Here is a 19,622-nt window from a genome sequence, read left to right on the forward strand (position 1 = left end):
TGACAGGTGTGAGGTGATATCTCATTGTGGTTTTGATCTGTATTTCCCTGATGATGAATGATGTTGAGCATCTTTTCATGTGTCTATTAGCCATCTGGATGTCTTCTTTGGAAAAATGTCTATTCTTGTCTTTTGCTCATTTCTTAACTGAATTATTTGTTTTTTGGGTGTTAAGTTTGATATGTTCTTTACAGATTCTAGATATTAACCCTTTATCAGATATGTCATTTGCAAATATCTTCTCCCATTCCTTAGGTTGTCTTCTGGTTTTGTGGACTGTTTCCTTTGCTGTGCAGAAGCTTTTTATCTTGACGAAGTCTCAATAGTTCATTTTTGCTTTTGTTTCCCTTGCCTCTGGAGCTGTGTCTAATAAGAGGTTGCTATGGCTGATGTCACAGACATTGCTGCCTGTGTTCTGCTCTAGGATTTTGATGGTTTCTTGTCTCACATTTAGATCTTTCATCCATTTCTTTATATATTTATCTCACCCAGCAAGTGTTCTGTGTGATTCTACAGACTGAAGGATCACAGGGTGACCTACTCCCATTTTTTCTGAAGGCATCTGACCATCAATAACTGCTATAGATTCATGAGACCTAGATTATCACATCTTTCTAATAGTATCTGTGAAAGCTAAAAATATTAATATGTTTGTGTGTCATCTTACCTGCAATTGCATAATCAGCTGACTCTAAAGTGGAGTTTCATGTTTGTACCTAAATATTTAGTAATTTTAACAGTGCAGTGAAGTGACAGACTAAATATAAAAAGACCAAAAAATGTTAACTGGCTCACAAAGAGAATTGCATAAGTGTCCTTGTCCATGAAAACATCTAAAATTGAAAACAACCAAATGAAATCAATTAAATAAAACACTCTCTGCTTTCTTACTCCCTATGTAAACTCCAAAGCATAGAGAAGTCCAGTACCTAAAACTTCAGAGTTTTCCAGGGCAAATGGGTGGCTCAATCAGTTAAGCATCTGACTCTGGATTTGGGCTCAGGTCATGATCTCAGGGTCTTAAGGTCAAGCCCCACATTGAGCTCCACGCTGAGCACAGAGCCTGCTTTAAGATTCTCTCTCCCTTTGCCCCCATCCCCAGTTTGCTCTCTTTCTTTCTCTAAAAATAAATAAATAAATAAAAACCCTCAGAGTTTTCCTATTTTTAAAGTAAAAATAGGGAGAATGAAATTTCATTACTTGGAAACTAAAAGCATTTTCACTTTCTAGAGGGGATCAATCAATAAGGCTTTATTTTATTTCCTACCCCATTCCCAGAACAGCAGAGATATCATGAGAGCTATCAAAACAGAGTAACAGACAGCCATCTATATAGCAAATGTCATTAGAAATCCAACATACTTTTATGTATTAAAGCTCATACCAATGTAAGCAAATAATAAGATGATTGTTTTGATCATAAGAGGATTTTCTATACCAAGTGCTATAAGCCTTTGTTTATGTTCTGCAACAAGCAATAATTTTATATTAATATCCCCAACTCTGTGCTTTTAGGGAAAAAAAGAGTGTAATGGGTACCTATAATTTTTGTCACATAGTATTTACATAGACCTCATTCCTGGTGTTAATTTCTGTGTCAATATGGTTGTAAGAGACAGAAACTAATTCTGGCTAATTTAGGAAAAAGAGGATTTCACTGAAAGGATATGGAGGCTCTTACAAATTCAAGAAAAGGTTGAAGAAGGAAGCTTAGAAAACACAGGAACTGTGTACTTCTGGGAATCTGCTCCAGAGTCCCATTGAGGAATCAGGAGACCGCCAGAGCATTTAGAATTAGATAGGCTGGAGATTCCCAGAGACTTTCAAGAACTTGTGGATGATGAAGACTACAAGCTCTTGAAATAGGCTAGTGAGTTTCTTGGAGTCATATAGTGATTCAGCGGGTACAAATTATGGTTGTTTTATAATAGATTTGTGATTTAAAAAAGGGGGAGGCTTACAAAGCAAAAGCCATTCCAATTGCCAGTAACTAAATATGCATTGAACTGAGATTCTTGACTAAAAGTTTAAACACATACAGATTCATGCACAGATTTAAAGCATTAACTGCTATGAGACTATGTTAAGTGTCTGAATGGCTCATGCGGTGTTCTTTGTCCATCTGATAAACAACATCTCTTATTAGAAGAAGACATGGAAATGAATGAAAAGAATAGGTTACTCCTTCCTCTGGCTCCATTCAGTTCTTAGATTAGGTCCTGAGATTAAGAGCAAGAATGAACAGATGTGGGAAGAGACTTCCAGGTAAGTGACTAAAGTGCCAATCAGCTAAGTAATAACAGATTTCTAGTGACATGAAGAAGCCTGAATACACAAACACAAACAAGGAGCTACTCAACGTGTAATGAAATGAAGAAAGCATTATATCACAGGATAAGGAGGAATTAAAGAATAATACAGCTTTATACCTATAACACTATTTGGAAATTTATAGTAGCTGACAGAGGGCGAGGCAGATTAAAAAAAAAAAAAGAGGGGAGAAAATAAAGCCAGCATTTCACATTTGGTTAAAATAGCAACATGTAGTCTTGATATGGGTTTTACCAAAATATGGCCTTTTGGTAAAACTGCAGAGAGAACAGCCATTAGTCTACAGCTGCATATATGTTATTAATGTCATATTCTGTATCAGTGCAACAGGTATTAGACATCCATGATGGGACAAAATAATTAGAAAACAAATAGTTTAGGACTCTTTATGGCTAATCAAGTCTTTATCCCTGATCAAAATATCAGAATGTTTCTAAACTTAGTTTCCTACTATAAAATATAAGTCTTTTAAAATGTAAACAAAAGAAATGAGCACCAAAGCTTCTCAAAATCAATTTATAAATTTGCAAAATACTCATCTCTCATTTGGAAGAATGTCATCAGTTTCTGGTAGGTGTCCCTTAATACAACCATGTACAAAACACACACACACACACACACACACACACACTTTCTCTCTCTTTGATGTACACTAAGGGTTGGCAAACTTTTTCTATAAAAGACCAAATAACAAAGCTTTTTGGCTTTGGAGACCATACAGTCTTATTTGTAATTACTTAACTCTGTTGTTATAGCACAAAAGCAACCACAGACAATACATCAATGAAAGGACATGGCTATGTTCCAATAAAACTTTATTTCCAAATACAGTCAGTGGGCCAGATATGGCCCACCAGCCACAGTTTTGCTTATTCTCAATATACATGATTGATTTTAATACATCATCTAAAAATTCGTGTTTTCAACATCATGAATAAATGTGTACACTCTCATTTCATAATAGAAGAAAATGTGCTTCCAGAATGTTAACTCTGAGCCATGTTGATGTGGTTACTATTACTAATAGCAATAATAACAACTAACAATGAATGTTCCTTACACGCTAGGCCTTACTCTTAGAACTCTACATGCATGTTACCTCAAGGAACCTATTTTTCTTCCCATTTTATAGAAAAGGAAACAGAACTTTAAATTGATTTAGTCAATAAGAGTGCTTACTTAGAGCCCAGGATCTCCTGAGATAGTCCATTTATTCAAGAACCCAGGCCAAGACTGCATAGCCCCCTTTAAATATTCCTTATCCCCTCTTCTGCTAAAGCAAGTCCTGTCTCAGGATACTTGAAAATTCTAGCATTATGCCTGCATATCCCCTGGTATCATAGAAAATCTTTATACTAATTGTTTTGAATCCAAGATTGCCCAAGCCTTAGAGTTCTACTTTCTTCTAATCTGAAAATCAACACCTAAACTGCGGAACCCATTTTCCACCAAATCTCAAGGTCTAGTGTGAAAAAATCAGTTACAATCACAAAATTATTGTCTTATCCATTCCTACAAATGAAGCAAGGGGGCCTAGACTAAATGTCCAGGCTTTTTTTTGCTATTTCAACTTTCACTCTGAAAACAATGAATCAAAGGCTCTGTATTAGGGTCTAAAGTAAGGATCTATAGTTAACTTTAAGTAAAAATTAATTTTAGCTCTAAACAGAAATTGAGCAATACCTTGAAAAGCTCTCAATCTACCATGTACCAAATAATATTTGGAACATTTAAAAATGTTTCTTGCATGAGATTCTACTGACTAATCTACTCCTTATGCGTAAAACGTAAGCTTAGGGATGTGCATTTTCCTAGAGTTTCATGCCACAGAAAAGCAGCAATAATTAAGTTTCCTTCTACAGCCAAAAATATGGCCTGCTGGATTCACATTCCAGAACTTCCATTTCTGGCTAATAAACAATCCATAGGTGAAGCATATTTACTATTATCTTAGGATAAAACACAAAACAAAAAATAAACAATCCATAGGTGAAGCATATTTACTATTATCTTAGGATAAAACACAAAACAAAAAAGTCAATCCGACATATTTCATCAGTATGCTTCCTGGTAATCAGGCACACAGTGTAGTATAAATAGCTAGTTATTCACACAACTAAGCAAGGCTTTTTGTACCTTTAAATAGTTCTTCACTGATTTTTAAAGGTATTAACATTGCTATTCATCATTTTCATGTCTATAGTTGATATAATTCTTATTATGTATGAAAATTTAATTTTTATTCAACACAGATACAAATATTCTGAGACAAGTCAAATTTCAAAGGTCCAGGTTCCATATCCACAAGAGCTGGGGCATTCTCTGCCTCCGACCTCCAGGTTCCAATGGCTTAGGGCCGAGTCTAGCTGTTTCCTCTACCTGCAAACTCTAAGAGCGTGGCTTTTGATGGAGCACTGCGGTGTTGCAAAGCCCAGTTCTTCCATCAGGCTGGTCTTGTGACCCTGGATGAGTTTCTTACTTTGTGTAAGCTTTTGCGCCCCCATCTCTAACTTGGGACTAATGATATGTACTCACGTATTAAATGATACAATTCATATAAAATGCTTACTACACTATTAGGCACACAGTAGGGTTTAATAAGAACTGAGTATTATTGTAATTACTGTTATTATTTATTGAGAAGGCTAAAGAAAATCAGAATAACACCAAACCAACAAATACCATAGTAAATAGCATAGCAGTAAAACTTACACTCTACTGCCAAGGGATGATTTATTTATCCATCTATCTTGGCAGAAGGAAAATAGATGGAAGCTCAGTGTTGAGCAATTAAAAAGAGTCAGAGGTTAGAAGCTGTAACCTAGTTTCACCTTTGAACTGAACACCCTAAACCTTTACCTTATAAAATAAAGTAACATCTAAGGTCCTGGTTTCCAAACTTCAGAGTAAGTCAAAATGCACTTGTAGCATTAAAATATGGTATGCCTCTTCCTGGACTTTAGGCATGGACGTTCTGGACCTAAGAATAAATAAGCCATCGTACCTCACCTCGAAGAGCGCAGATCTGTCACCTGCGGATACGCAAGATGTATGGATGTGACCTCAGAGGCCCAGCTTGATTTGCCAGGCAGTGAGCTGGCTGAGACTGGGAGCCTGGCCTTTCCCCAGCAGGAGTAGCTGCACCCAAACCCAGCTTCCTCTAGGATTGGTGGCCTCCCTTCCTGGCCGCAACTTCAAACAAGCCCCCAAGGTCTCCAGGTGCTGTACACCTGCAGTTTCCCAGCTTGGACTTCTTGGTGCCTGAGTTCACAATACAGGAAGGTCGAGTAGCACAGGGATAGGGTCCATCGTATGGAATAGAAACATACTGCATGTTAGGCAGCCTCAGCTCACGCCCAACTTTTGGTAGGATAATGAGGAATGGAGGACTGGCTCCCACCTTGCTGACCCTTTCCATTTAGGGGTCCCCAGTAAAAGTGTTCCTTAATCCACACCATGAAACATGGTATTCACCTTCACCCCCGCCACACACACAAGAGGGACAAAAACAGAGAGGGCTGTAGAGGCCTTGATGGAGTCTGTAAGATACACAGAAAGACTAAAAGCAAGAGGGGCAGCCATCCTTTTAAGTCACTGGAAGAAGTTTGGCAAGGAGAGTTGGACTTTCCCATTAAAAGGCATCATCTTTTGCTGACACCTCCCATTCCTAAAAAGTCTGAAGGGTAGGGAAAATAGGCCTGCAATCAATCACCTTGACCCCTTCTCCAGGAGAATTATCAAACTTGGACATAGGGACTCTTGGAGAAGAAAACACCTGTCCCTATGAGAAACACATACTTCAGATTAACAATCCTTCTGCCATGGGAGGCATGTGGGGTCATATAGGTAAGATATGATTTTCAAGGACTCAGGGCCTAAGACTGTAAAATGTCTGTCTTCTTGCATATGTGGCTTTAAGTGACTGAATTTTTCTTTTTTTTTTCCCTAAGATTTATTTATTTCGGGGGGAGGAGGGGCAGATGGAGAGGAAGACAATCAGACTCCCCACTGAGCAGGGAGTCCAACGTGGGACTCAATCCCAGGACCCTGAGATCATGACCTGAGCCAAAATCCAGAGTTGGATGCTTAACCAGCTGAGCCACCGAGGTCCTCCCAACTGAATTCAAACGTAACCTTTGAACAAGTGTCTGAGCAGACTACGTATAATTTTAAATAAGTGTTCTCTTTGCTACATGTTGTACTATAATCCCCATGAAGGCTCAGTTCCCAGGACTCCCCAGACAATGCAATTAAATAACTGTTGCTATGCTCCATCAAGAATAGCATTTTTTACTACAAAGTAAAACAAACTGTCACATTATAGGTGGATGTTCTTTTAAGGGCTGCTAGGCTAATTTTTATAATGAAATTTACTTTCACATAAACTACCAACAAAGATTGCAATGATCTCCCCAAATGTACATTAGATTCCATAAGTACGATTGCTGTGCTGATGGTAGTCTTCCTCCCACCCACCCTGCCCCCGTCCACATATTTAGAAGCTCATGAAGAACACATTGAGTCTTGGCTACTAGAAGTTTTCTCTGGCAGAGGCAAGAGGGTCAACAGAGGAGCACTGACGAAGTAGAGGAGTTATAGGTTGTGGAAGATGTTCTCAATCCCAAGAATTGAGGGAAGGAAGACCCTGCAGAAGTCACTCCCACTCTCCCAAGGACCCTCTGGAGGCCTGGCTTCAGCCAGGAAGTCTTAGCATATAGACGGTGGAGATACAAAAAAAGAACCAGAAATGTCCAGATAAGCTCCCAAATTCTCACAGTTTTCAAACTCCTCCCTGAGTAAACATTCTTCCAGAACTGCTGAAAAATAGCCAAACCAACTTCCTCTCCTCAGTGTTCCCCTATTGGAAAGGAGATTATCTAGCAACAAAATATCCACCCAAAATGGAGCTAACAGGAAGACAATTGAAGAGATTCCCTCTGGTTAATTAACCACGTAAATAATGAAATCATTCTGTCCCGTAATAAACAAAATGGCTCAACAAATCCTGGAGCATTGGAATAGTGGTTTGTAAGGAATTCCTGCCCCTAACTGCTACACCTTTGCTTGAAAGATATAATTGCAAGTTATAATGCAGTCCCTGAGTAATCAGACTCTGCCCTTCTTGGCTTAACCCCCTCATTAGTGTGAAGTCAGCAAATGGAGAACGGGTAGACAAATGCGTTGGCTCCAAGCCCAGCTTCTTAGATTTCATGGATGCTTCTCAATGGGTTTAACTGGAGCTGCTCTCTTTTGTAGTCAACACAGGGATAAGAAAAATCATGCTTTTGATATCACAGTTCTTTATCAGTACTTGAGTACAGAAGCTTTGCTACATTTGTGCATATGCCAACCATTCTGAAGAATAAAAGGCTGAATTCATATTATATTATCTGAGAATAAAACCACTTTTATTTGGATTTATTCCTACTAATTATCTTTATGGTAAGATGCAGTATGAAATCAATGCCGAAGTCACTATTGTAAGATCAACACAATGTACACTGAAATATAAGCTTAAACCATATTAACAGTAAAGAAAAACCTGCCTTCTTGATAATCAAAGGTAGCTCCCATTTCCAATTTATGGAGAACAGCAGGGGGAAATCGACAAAATATATTGAACATGTGACATGAAAGATCTTTTTTAGTTGAGTTATGCAAGTAAAAAATGTTTTTGCACCTTTTCCAAAAAGTCTGCATCTTCATGATCCCTAAAACAACTTTGCTTAAACAAAGAGATGACTTTTATACAACTTTGGCTTTCTCTGGATGGAGGAGTTCCTTGGAAAGCCATCAAAATCCAAGGGATACAGAAATCATTCTTTGTGATTTGAATCTGAACCACTTGCATTTTGGTCATATATTGAGAGTTCCATTTTACTTCTATTACCAAGAAAATCCTGAATACCAGAGACATAGAGACATATATTCCAAATAAGAGGTGGTGGGTGAGGGGTAGGAGAAGAGGGAGAAAGTATCTGGATGCTGAACAGGTGACCATCATGATAGGGAGGTTTATAGGGGAAATCATGTTGGAAGCCATAGAGTCCAAGACGCATACCAATGTCTCCTAGCCTTTCCTATGCTGTGTCTTTTCTGTGGACACTTTCTTCTTCTCTGTATAAGCTCTCCACTCCAAACTGTAAGTTATTTCTCCAAAAATTTTGGTTTAATCACATTGTACTCTGCTCAAAAATTTTTCACTGATTTCTCATCATTGAGCCCAAATTACCTTTTGCGGAGGACATTGCTCTGATCTCCCCAACACTCAATGAACCCTTCTCCAAAGTACAACAGCTGTGAACCCCCCTCTTCCCCAAGGGGACCTAAGGCAGGCAGGATAAGAGCATCTTCCTTGCCACAGTAGTACAGATAGCTAAGCCCAAGACCACCAGTGAAGATCTTTGCTTTGCTGCAATATCTTGTGAGTCTGTGAGTTAAGATGGTCCCAAAACATCAAAGCTCAAGACTTCTGCTGATCATTGATGACAGCCAACTCTCTCTTCAGTCTTCATTTGTTCAGAAAACAAATAGTGAATATTAGTAAATCGCATGTTGAAGGTTTTAGGGGAAGTATATTATTGTCTGCAACTTACTCCAAAGTACCCAAGAATAATAAGTCGGATAGAAGGAGGGATAGAAAGACGGTGATGTGATAAAGCAAACATGGTAAGATGTTAATTGTGGAATCTAAGTGGTAGATGTAAGGACAGTCACTGTAAAATTCTTTAAACTTTTCTGTATGTTTGTAGTGTTTCATGATAAACTGTTGGAAGAAAAAGCTCTAGTTCACTCTTGTTCTTTACATGTGGATGTCCTTAAAATACTGTGATATCTTTTAGCTCTTGTAAGTACAGCAGCAGGATAAGTGCTCTGTATCATGGCAACTGAGGTCTGTTCATATTCTCTCACGATGGCTTAGGTTCTACCCGCTGTTAATGTTTGATGATCAGGGTCTACAACCCAGTCGCTAACAAAATAAATTCTAACAAATGTGAAGGAAAATGAATCATAGTTATGAATTAGATCATACTGCCTTAAAACCTCATCTCTAAAACTGCTTTTTGTTGTCAGTTCTTAAGAAGAAAAATAGCACAATAAGTAGGAGCTTTGGTAAAGCCTTGTTTTATCTACCTTATCACAGCTTAACTGAACATAAAATAAGGGCACTCTGTGCCTCAATGTAAGATACATATCCTATCACCACAGGGACTAACCTCTTGCTTTTTGCCGTGAATATATTCTGTGAAAGTCACTTTCATTCATGGAAAAGTTAGAGAGTAAAAAGGTACGTAGAACTTCAGGAACAGCTCAAGGAAAAGAAGATCCAAGTTTATTCCATTCTCCTTTCCTCCTAGGAAGAGGAAAGGAAGCAGAAGAAAGGAAAATTACTTTTACAATCCAAGCAATTCACACTTTGCTGCATTCAATGTATGGGCCTGAAAATAGTGGGCAAATCTTATAAGAGGATCACGTTGTAAATAGCAAACTAACCCAGGATACACAAAGGAAATATGTACTAAACTCTTCTTCAATGCAAAAAAACCCAATCCTTTCTTAACATACTTGCTTGGTAAATTTGCACTTTCACATATTCTTCTTCGAAGAATAAGATAATAGTTGCTCTTAGACCTGCACATAATTATATATCTCTACACTACCCCCTTTCCAATCCTTCTTGCTACTTCTGTCAAGACACCACTCACAGCGTATTCTTCCCAAATTTCACAGCTTGTTAGAAAATGGCCAAGCTTCGCACATAATAAAATGCAGTGACTAACCCAACTCTAATGAAAACAGGAGAGCATGAAATGAGACTTGCCCTCTTATTGGGAGAGTGTTCATCAGAATGCTCAGTTGTTTCTCGCACCTTAAGTCAAGATCAGAGGAGCTGCTGTGCTAGGACTTGTCCTTGACTCCTGCCTGATCTCCCCCCCACTCAGCTCTCTATAGCAGTAATAGTCCCACCACCCAAAGCAGAGCCCTCAAAGGTGGATGATCTACATCAGGCCAGGATCTAGGGGGGTGCTGGGCCACGGCTTGCCTCAATAAAAGAAATCTCTGGGCAAATACCAGAATCAGAAATGGGTAGGTACAAGTATTGCAGGGAGAACGCGTCATCAGCATTAAAACTAATAAGCAAGCAACCAGCACCACCAACAGATCCACAAGTAGCAGCTGAGGGGTAAGGGTGGACAGATATGAGACTTTCTCTGATGTCACTCGCTGCTAACTACCTTCTTCCTCCTCCTACCTCCCCTGCAGCTGCCGTGGGCTTCCCTGAGCTGGAGGCCCTGGCATTCATTCCCTCTTGCCACACCCCAGCCACAGCTGTTCATCTGCAAACTACAGATACAAAAGAACATCTTGTCCCACACTCCCGCATGCGTTTTCTCTCCCTTCATCTCATCTCTCCTTATCCAACCTTCTAAGTATTGTAAAAGCTCCAAAAAAGTGATTCTTCATGCAGACCCGAGTAAGTCAGGGTTCTCTCTGAACTCTTCCAGGATGGAGCCATTCCAGTCAGCCCTGAGGAAAAGGGATCCTGTAGCGCCCGCCGGCCTCCAGGAACAGCTGCTTGCAAGCACGCCGTCTGGCCCGCTAAACCCACTCTGCCCCAAGGTGTCTCCATTGTTGTCCCCCAAGTATATAATAATCCACAAAAACCAGTCACTGACATGATGAGCTTCCTTCCAAGTATGGTTAAGGCTGATAAATATTGGAACAAGGATCTCAGTTCTAGAATCCACATCTCCTCGGGACAAGGAGAGGAGCATAGAGAAGTGTGATGACCTACTGTGTAGAAAGAGGGTTGACCATTGTTTTCTCTGTCTTTTCCTAATCACTGACCTCATAGAAACCAACCACTTAAGAGCCACCACTTAATAAAGGCAAGTGAGTTCCTGATACAAATGAATACTGGAAACAACAGGAGAGGAGAATGATCTTTCTTCCCCTTACATTCTCTTCTTTTAAGAGTTATTTACCTTATTTTCAGGTTTATTGATTCTGAGAGATGGAAGCCATAACTATCAGTATTGGCCTTTGAGAAAACACAAATATGTTATTTGTTAACAACTAACACACCAGTCATTTCAGAAAAAGATGTACATGAGAATAAGTCCATATGGGTATAAAATAATTCCACCATCGTTTATGGAGTGTTTACTAAATGTCTTCTATTTGCATGATTTTTTTTTTGCAAAACATGACAAAGTACCTCCAATGCTCTCTGCTGGTAAGAAATGAGTCATTACCAAGGGTCTGCTCTGTACCAGGGTCCTGCACCCTGCCCTCACATCCAATTTGTGAAGCAGAAAAGATGTTCACAGGAACAGAGTCTGTATGTTGGAAGAGCCTCTGATTCAAAGGCATTTCAATACTCCACACTAGGCTTTTCTGCATTGACTCCAAATACAGTGACTCTATTTCCTACAGCACCCTGCCTTTTCTTTATCCAAATAGGCAGTAATTTCCTGACTCCAGGATATTTCTGCTCTTGAGAAGAATGAAAGTGTTCTTCTTCTTTTTGGATCACTAGATTTCAGTAGTAGCTTCTGGGTGGTAGTTTTCTGCTATTCCCTTCAGTTATAGTGTCTACTAGAGCTAAGCTTCCATATTAATGGCTTCCAATAGGGGCTACCCCCAAGACAATCTCCATGCCAAATGTAAAATTCCTTAAGTTCAAAATGCAATGAAATGGACTATTTCTCCTTCTTCTCTTTTGCATGCTCTAAATTCCTTAGCCCTTATTTACTTTACTGTAGCTTGGTTTTTGGTTCAATGAGCTGATTGTTACCTTTTATCTGCATACTGTATTAACACTTGCAAAGCAAATTCAGGAAAACAATTCAATATTTATTGAACGTGCTTTTATGAAAAAAGCAATAGCAAGGCTGTGAGAGTCTGGAAGGGCAGTCTGTTATAGCAAAAAGGCAAATACATCAAACAATTTGAAAGAAGTACAATTTCCTACAATTTGGCTAAAACTCATTGCCTAGTAAGTTGCTTGTAGGGAACCCACTTTAGTGATTGGACAAGATTGTTGTAATTAGCACATTTAGTATAGGTAGATGAGCATAACTGGAATGCTTGAAACATTTTCTCTCTTAATTAAGCATTCCTTATTACCTTCTTAATTCTCCTCCCCACTCCACTTCCATCCCCACAGCTAGCAAAATTGTGAACTGCAATTTATCTTCGCATCAAATGATTACAAATTCAGAACGAGTGGAGTCCAAATCAAGTTTTCAAAACCACATGGCAAGGAAGACCCAGTTTAATAGTTAGTAGATGTTAGAGAGTAATAGTTAGAGAGTAAAAAGGTACGTAGGTATCTTGTCAAAACATAAACACTTCCAGAAATAAATTGGATTTTTCCCAATAGAATGGAAAAAATCATTTGTCTACTTATTTGTTTGCAAAAAGATGTCACACTAGAATGTGATAAGTCTTATACAAGGATTCCATTTTACATTTGTCTTATCATTAAATTGCTTGGTTGACAACACCATTAAGTTGTAGTCTAGCATCCTGCCTAAGTGCAGGGACTTTCAGCTCTACCACTTTATGTCTGGATAACCTACGGCCAGTTAGTTTAAATGTTCTGCTCCTCGGGTTTCTCACCTGTAAAATGAGGGTGATAAGCATATCTTCTACAAGGAGTTGCTATGCAGATTAAAGGTATATATATTAGAGGCATATATATGTATACACGTATATATACACTCATGCATACAACATCTCCTTGGCAGGTATTAAAGGCCATATAAGTGAGTCTTATTGTTACTATTACCATGCCTACAATCAACACAAAGAGAAAAGTGATATTGTTGGGCTTCATTATTTCGATGCTCTATCACAAACCACTTTCTTGGTAAGTATCTCTGGGATTATCCTAGAGAGGAAACATGATGTGGATTTGGGGTGTCTTAATTAGAGTGTCATAGTTATGACTGCATGGCAAATTTCAAGATAAAAGACATACATAGAACACATAAAAATAACAAATGATTTGAAAATTCATAATATGAAACTTTATTCATGAATGATTTATGTATGGTTAATTATCTTCAAATTAGGAATGTTCTGAGATTTTCTCGACTATTCATGGCACCTTTTCTGTTCTGTATCAAGAATGATACTATAAAAAATATATATATAAAATATCAGTTCCGTTTGGTGTAGTAATAATATGTTATTGAGTTAGTGATAAATATCATTGCATTCTTTGGCCAATTAAAAAAGCAAACGTTTATTTTAAAACATAACATAATAAAATAAAATTAAAAAAATAAAACTTCCAGTATTTTGTCTTTTATCACTCTGTAATAAAATGTGTCATCCAAATCCATTTTTATAATGGTTTTATTGAGATATAAGTCACATACCACATAATTCATCCATTTAATGAATATAATGTGATGATTTTAAGTATATTCCCAGAGTTATGAAATCATAACCACAAACAAGTTTATAACATTTTCATCATCCCCAAAAGAAACTCTATACTCATTAGCACTCACCCTCCATTCTCCCTCCCCACTGCTGCTGGCAACCACTTTCTGTCTCTATAGATTTGCCTGTTTTGGACATTTTGTATAAATGGAGTCATATGATATGTGGCCTTTTGTGTCTGCTTTCATTCAGCATATTTTCAAGGTTCATCCATATTGTAGCATGCATCAGTACTGTACTCCTTTTTATCCCAAATAATATTCTGTTGCATGGATATACTGCACACTGTTTATCCATCCATCAGCAGATAGACACTTGAGCTGTTGTTTTTAGCTATTATGAATAATGCTGCTATGAACATTTGTGTATACATTTTTATATGGACATATGTTTTCATTTCTTTTGACTATATACCTAGGAGTAAAATTGCTGGGTCAAATGTTAGCTCTATGTTTTATCTTTGAGGAAATGCCAGACTGTTTTCCAAAGTGGCTGCATCATTTTCCCTGTCCACCAGCAGTGTAAGGTTCCAACTTCTCCACATCTTTGTCAGCACTTGTTACTATCTCTTTTCTTACAGCCATCGTGTCAGTATAAAGTGGTATTCAAATGCTTTTTAAAGATGCAAAACCATAAAGATACATTGGGCAAGGAAGTAAAATCTTTTATGAAAAGGGAAAGAATGAAGAGATTAGGAAAAGGACCCCACAGTCAGGCTGGAAAAGGAAGCAGGAGATATTTCTAAGTTTGCTAGTTAATTTCATGTCCTTATGCAACCAACTGCCCTTCAAAGTGTCAGGATTGTGGAGCCAGCCCTCAATTTCACAGCTGGAGCTTATAATAATCATAACAATAACTAAATCTTGGTTTATTGTTTATTTTGCAAAGTTCCCTCCCATATTCTAGCCCATTTGATTCAACACCACAAATCTTCTGTGGAAGGATATAATTAATTTCCATTCTGCAGGTAAGAGTACTGAGGCCCAGAGCAGCTGACATGACCAAGGGAATACGGTTAAAAATATATACATACATATGTTCATGTGTGTTTCGTTAATAGTAAATATTATATTTAATACATAGCATTAAATAAGTATATTTATTTTATATCAAAATATATATTTTATATATATGTATATGTGTGTGTATATATACATATACATATATATGTATATATATGGCATTAAATAAATAAAATGCACAGAGCTGGGCCTGGAAGCCAAACTTTTTATTTCAAATCCCAATCCTTGGTGTCCCAGTTCCTTATCACTTTCATTTGCCTTATCTCTGATGACCAAGAAAGCAGTGCGAAAGCAAGAGAGGACAAAGGGAATTGTATGGGAAGCAGTTAGAGGTAGGAGGCCTGCACATCACAAAGTCCCCCCAATCAGACTGTGGGAAAGCACCTAAGGATGTAAGGACACGTTGTGACAGGGATAGCAAGGATGGTTGCATTCCCACCCCTTTATGAGAGGTTCCTCCAGTAATCAAGAAGCCACCGAAATCCCTAAATTCCAAATATATCATCTGTACTGTAGTATATTTAATCACATGCACTCATCATTCAAATATTTATTAAGTAATAACTATGCTCTAGACACAGTGCTAACATGGTTGAGATTTTAAAAAGCAATGATTATAATTTTCCAGAGTAAAATTAAATAGTGAACATTTTCTAAGCCGGATCATCTCATTTAATCCTCACCACATTCTTGCAAGAGATGTGGAAACAGGCCTAGAGAGTGACTCAGTAAACTGACCCCAAAGTCACAGAACTATTAAATGGTGAGGCAGGATAAAAACCCAGGCAGCCTGATTCTATACCCTGTGTTCTTAACCACCACCCAATCCTTCCTGCCAGATCTCCCTTGGCTGGAAGTCACACGTGGTGACGCAAAGAGACCAATAATACTGATTAATTCCAGCAACCATTGTTGAATGCTCATTCATACAGAAGCTCAAGGGCAAATTCCCACAACAACCCTATGAAGTACTAATCTTCATTTCCATTTCATAGATGAGGAAACAAAGGCTCAGAGAAGTGAATTAACTGGTCAAAAGTCACAGAGCTATAATAGTTAATGCTGACATGGTGCTTACTGTCTACCTGGCACTGTTCTAAGCACTAGCTCATCTAATCCTCATAACAACACTATGAGATGGGTTCCATTACTGCCCAGTATTCTTAGTTAAGTAACTTGTTCAAGGTCCCAGCCTAGTAAGTAGCAAACTCAAGATCCACTCTGACTAAAAGTCAGTTTTGAAAACAACTTAATGTTGGCTATTGGCTACAAAGTGGCTGAGCAGAAATTCAAACCCAGGTCTGGCTCTTGAGTGAAAAAGAGCCTTCTCTCTTCCTACCAACAAGCTAAGTGGGGCCCTCAAACCTACTTTAGTACAGAGGGGTGCTAGGGAAAAGGAGAGTAACAACTGCTCTGGAGATCCCCAAGGAAAGGGCATTTAAGCTGCCTACTGAGGGACAAAGTGCTTCCTGGACAAAGACAGGCACCATTCAATTTGTTATTTTAAAAGAAATGAGGGGCATCTGAGCGGTGCAGTTGGTTGACTCTTGGTTTTGGCTCAGGTCGTGATCTCAGGGTGATGAGATCCAACCCCTCCTCAACTGGCTCTCAGTGAGGAGGCTCTTTCAGTTTCTCTCCCTCTCCCCCTTCCCCTCACCCCCTTTAAAATAAATAAATAAATCTTAAAAAAACATTAAAACTACCTAGTTTGAAAAAGATGACACAGTAACGAGGAGCAAATAAATTATTAAAAAGCAAATGCTTCAGATTGAATCAGAAAAGCTTTTGATTTTTATTCAATTAGAAAATGCTCTTGATGAAGGAAAAACAAGCTTTTATTCCCTTTAATTTTGACTATACGTTTAAAAATCATCGAGGGATTGAAGTGTGCAATTTGCCTTTTGTAACGTTAAACTCAACAAACTCTGACTTCCAATATTTACTTCCTCAATCTAACTGCTGCAGGCAGGGTGGTTACTAAACCTTCATGGATCTTTGCAAAGATTCTCTCTCCTTCAGGTCCTGAAACACAGCATCTAGAAACCAAAAGGAGCCTGGAGATTCAGGCCAAGCCTTAGAAGGAACGGGCGCGCGCCTCATGCCAGCTGGGCCAGGGACCGGCACGCTTCAGAGCCAGGGTTTGTTTTTTTCCCTGGCAAACTGATTTATGACCACACGACGGGCAGCTGCGGAACCGGTCAGGCCGTAGAAGTGCATTACTCAAACAGGAATCCAAGAAGGACCGGGATGGGATGCCAGTGGTAAGGGCGGGGCGGGGGGATCTGGGGTTCACTGCCTGTCCCGGGTGCGGTGAGACCCGTCAATTCCTAATTCTTGCAGCAGCCCGGGGCCGATGGGCTCTGCTCTCCAAAATGTGCGCGCTAGGGAAGTTGGCAGAGCAGCAGGGCATCCGGACAAGGTGCCTCCACGCCCCCTCGCGGACGCCACTGATGATTGACGGGGACGTGCCAATGTAGCGACAGGTAGTTTTTCAGAACCTGGGGTTTAGCCCCCATAACACCCCGTCAAGGGAGTCCCGGCGATCAGCCTCACTTTACAGACGAAAACGCTGAGCGTCAGAGGAGTGCAGCAGGATCTGCCAGCAAAGAGGGAGACCTCAAGTCAATCGTTGGGCTGGCCCTTTCACCTAGGAGTCAAGAGGCTGGGGCTGGCGGCAGCAGGGGGCTGCACACCCACCCTCTCGCGCTCTGGACGCGCTCGGGGTCGCCTGGCAGCCAGGAGGCCTGGCAGCGCCAGGTGCCCGGGAAGAGCGAGCGCGCGACTGGCGGCGGCGCGTCCGCGGGGCGCAGGGCTGCAGCGGCGGGGCCGGGGCGCAGGGCACACCAGCCGCTGCTGTGCGTCCGCCTCGGAGCCCCGCGCCGGTGCCCACGAGTCGCAGGGCGCCCGGCTGCAGCCGGCTAGGCAGGGGCGCAACGCCGCCCGTCCACGCGCCCGCAGCGGTCCCGGAGCCCCGCGCGAGTCGCGAGGCACGAGCCCCGCGCGTGTGCGCGCCGGGCTGCTGCGGGCACAGGCTGGCGGTGCCACGGCGCGCCCACCGGCACTGCCCCACGCCTTACCGTAGCTGCTCCCCGGTGACCAGGACCTCAGCCATGCGCTCCAGCTCCCTCTGCTGCGCCCCACCGCTCCCGCTGGTGCTGCTGTCGCTGCCACCGCTGCCACCGCTGCCGCCCTCCTCCATGGTCGGGCCGCGCCGCCACCACTGTCTTCCCCAGCCGCCTTGGGTTTGGGTGTTAAATCAGCCTGCCCCCGCCGAGGCCTCCCCCGCCATCTTTGTTAGGGGCAGTCCCGTTGCTCAGACGCGATTGGCTGGAGAGGGAATCCCTGTGGGTAGGCTGAGGTGCTAGGCAAGGAGGCTCCAGGACCTCCAGCGCGGGCGGTGGCTGGAGCCCCGCGCGGCCGGGGGGCGGGGCCAAGGGGGAAATACAAACATCTGGGCGGGGCGCGGGTCTGCGGGGTGCGTGCTGGTGGAGGTCGGGTAGGCGACCTCGCTCGTCGTTACCCACAGAGCTAATGCCGTGGGACCTCGGGGACAGGCCAGGAGGTTACTAGACAAGTGTGAAGGTATTTTTATTGTACTGTCAATACTCCAAATTGCCAGAGTAAAAATAATAACAAAGTAGCTAAATCGTGAACAATGAGGGATATAGGGATATACACGTCACTGCAGGGGTTGGTGCAATTAGGCATTTTTCTCGTCCCAATCCCCCTCACCTAAGACAGCTTACTTACCTTATAGTGTAATCAACAAAGAACGCTGGCCTGGGAATCAGACCTGGGACCCAGCTCCCACCTATGTGCTTAATCCTCAGTTTCTTCCTTTACAAAATAAAGATAACCGTGGATACCACTTGTTGACATCTACTGCATTAAAGATGCTTCAGGCTGTTGTTACAAATCATAAAATGGGTATTGTCCTCCTTTTACATCAGGAAGCAGGCTCAGACAGATGGTGTAACTTGTCCAAGGCAAACATAATAAATGCAAGAAGAATCAAACCCAGGACATTCTGGCTTCAGAGTTGTGTTCTTAAAAGACTGCTTCTTAAAACGGGGATATAATGGTATTGTTGACTTTCCGGGGAAGATGGAAGGAACTTTGACTAATACCAAATAAATGTTCTGTTATTCTGTCTCCTGCAGGGTCAGAGCCTGGTCTACAGGAAAACCGAGTAATGCTAATGGCAGAGGTCATTATAGTAAGGAGATACCTGTGTGTTGACAGTTTATGCAGCTTTTTATAATTCTTGCATATATACAAGTCTCTGCACCTTTACAAGTAAATGTGAAATTTTTTTTAGTGAATACTATATGGAAAGACAATCTTTCAGTTGCAGATTTGTCGTAAATCTACAGAATAAAAATGAAAATGAGAGGGCTATTGAAAAGCAAATTATCTTTGTGTATTTTATACCAATTCTGCTATTCAAAAGTATTTATACTCACTATCCTTCCGGTTTGGGTGCAAGACAAAACACCTTTTCTCACATCATCTCTAATCTTTAAATTATTGGTAGGCCTGGAAAATGAAGGAGAATTGCAGACCTGGCCCCCCTAAATCTCTTTTATTGAATGATTTTAAGCTTTTCTGAAAGTGCAGAATGAAAAAAAATTAAGTTATTACACATTTCTAATTATCCATTGTTCAACACTTTTATCCAAAAGCTCTGGCTACATATTGTAAATCATCACTATTGTTGCTTGCCTTCTGTTTTTTCTTCCTTTAAATCTAATTGTGTTTTCATTTAAATTTCGGCAACTTTTTCTGAGAAACAAATTAAAAGAAATATTTTTT

The 19,622-nt window shown here is 40.5% G+C and overlaps 1 protein-coding gene across 4 annotated transcripts in view; it reads right to left on the bottom strand.

Moving 5' to 3' along the window:
* The window catches only part of DEPTOR (DEP domain containing MTOR interacting protein), a 129,442-nt gene extending 111,230 nt beyond the window's left edge, over positions 1–18,212 (bottom strand). The window contains exon 1 of one of the 4 annotated variants that reach the window (XM_054512476.2): positions 17,888–18,210. In XM_054512476.2, coding sequence (XP_054368451.1) covers positions 17,888–18,009 — 122 coding nt within the window. In that variant the 5' untranslated portion in view covers positions 18,010–18,210. Of the gene's footprint in view, positions 1–17,887 lie in introns of all 4 variants that reach the window. The other 3 variants (XM_045895980.3, XM_064587956.1, XM_045895979.3) reach the window with 3 other exon arrangements.
* Positions 18,213–19,622: the final 1,410 nt, after the last annotated feature.

This window comes from Mirounga angustirostris, unplaced genomic scaffold (assembly GCF_029215605.1).
Source record: "Mirounga angustirostris isolate CCGP_5_RB_7025 unplaced genomic scaffold, mMirAng1.0.hap1 SCAF_4, whole genome shotgun sequence".
Classification (NCBI taxonomy): domain Eukaryota; kingdom Metazoa; phylum Chordata; class Mammalia; order Carnivora; family Phocidae; genus Mirounga; species Mirounga angustirostris.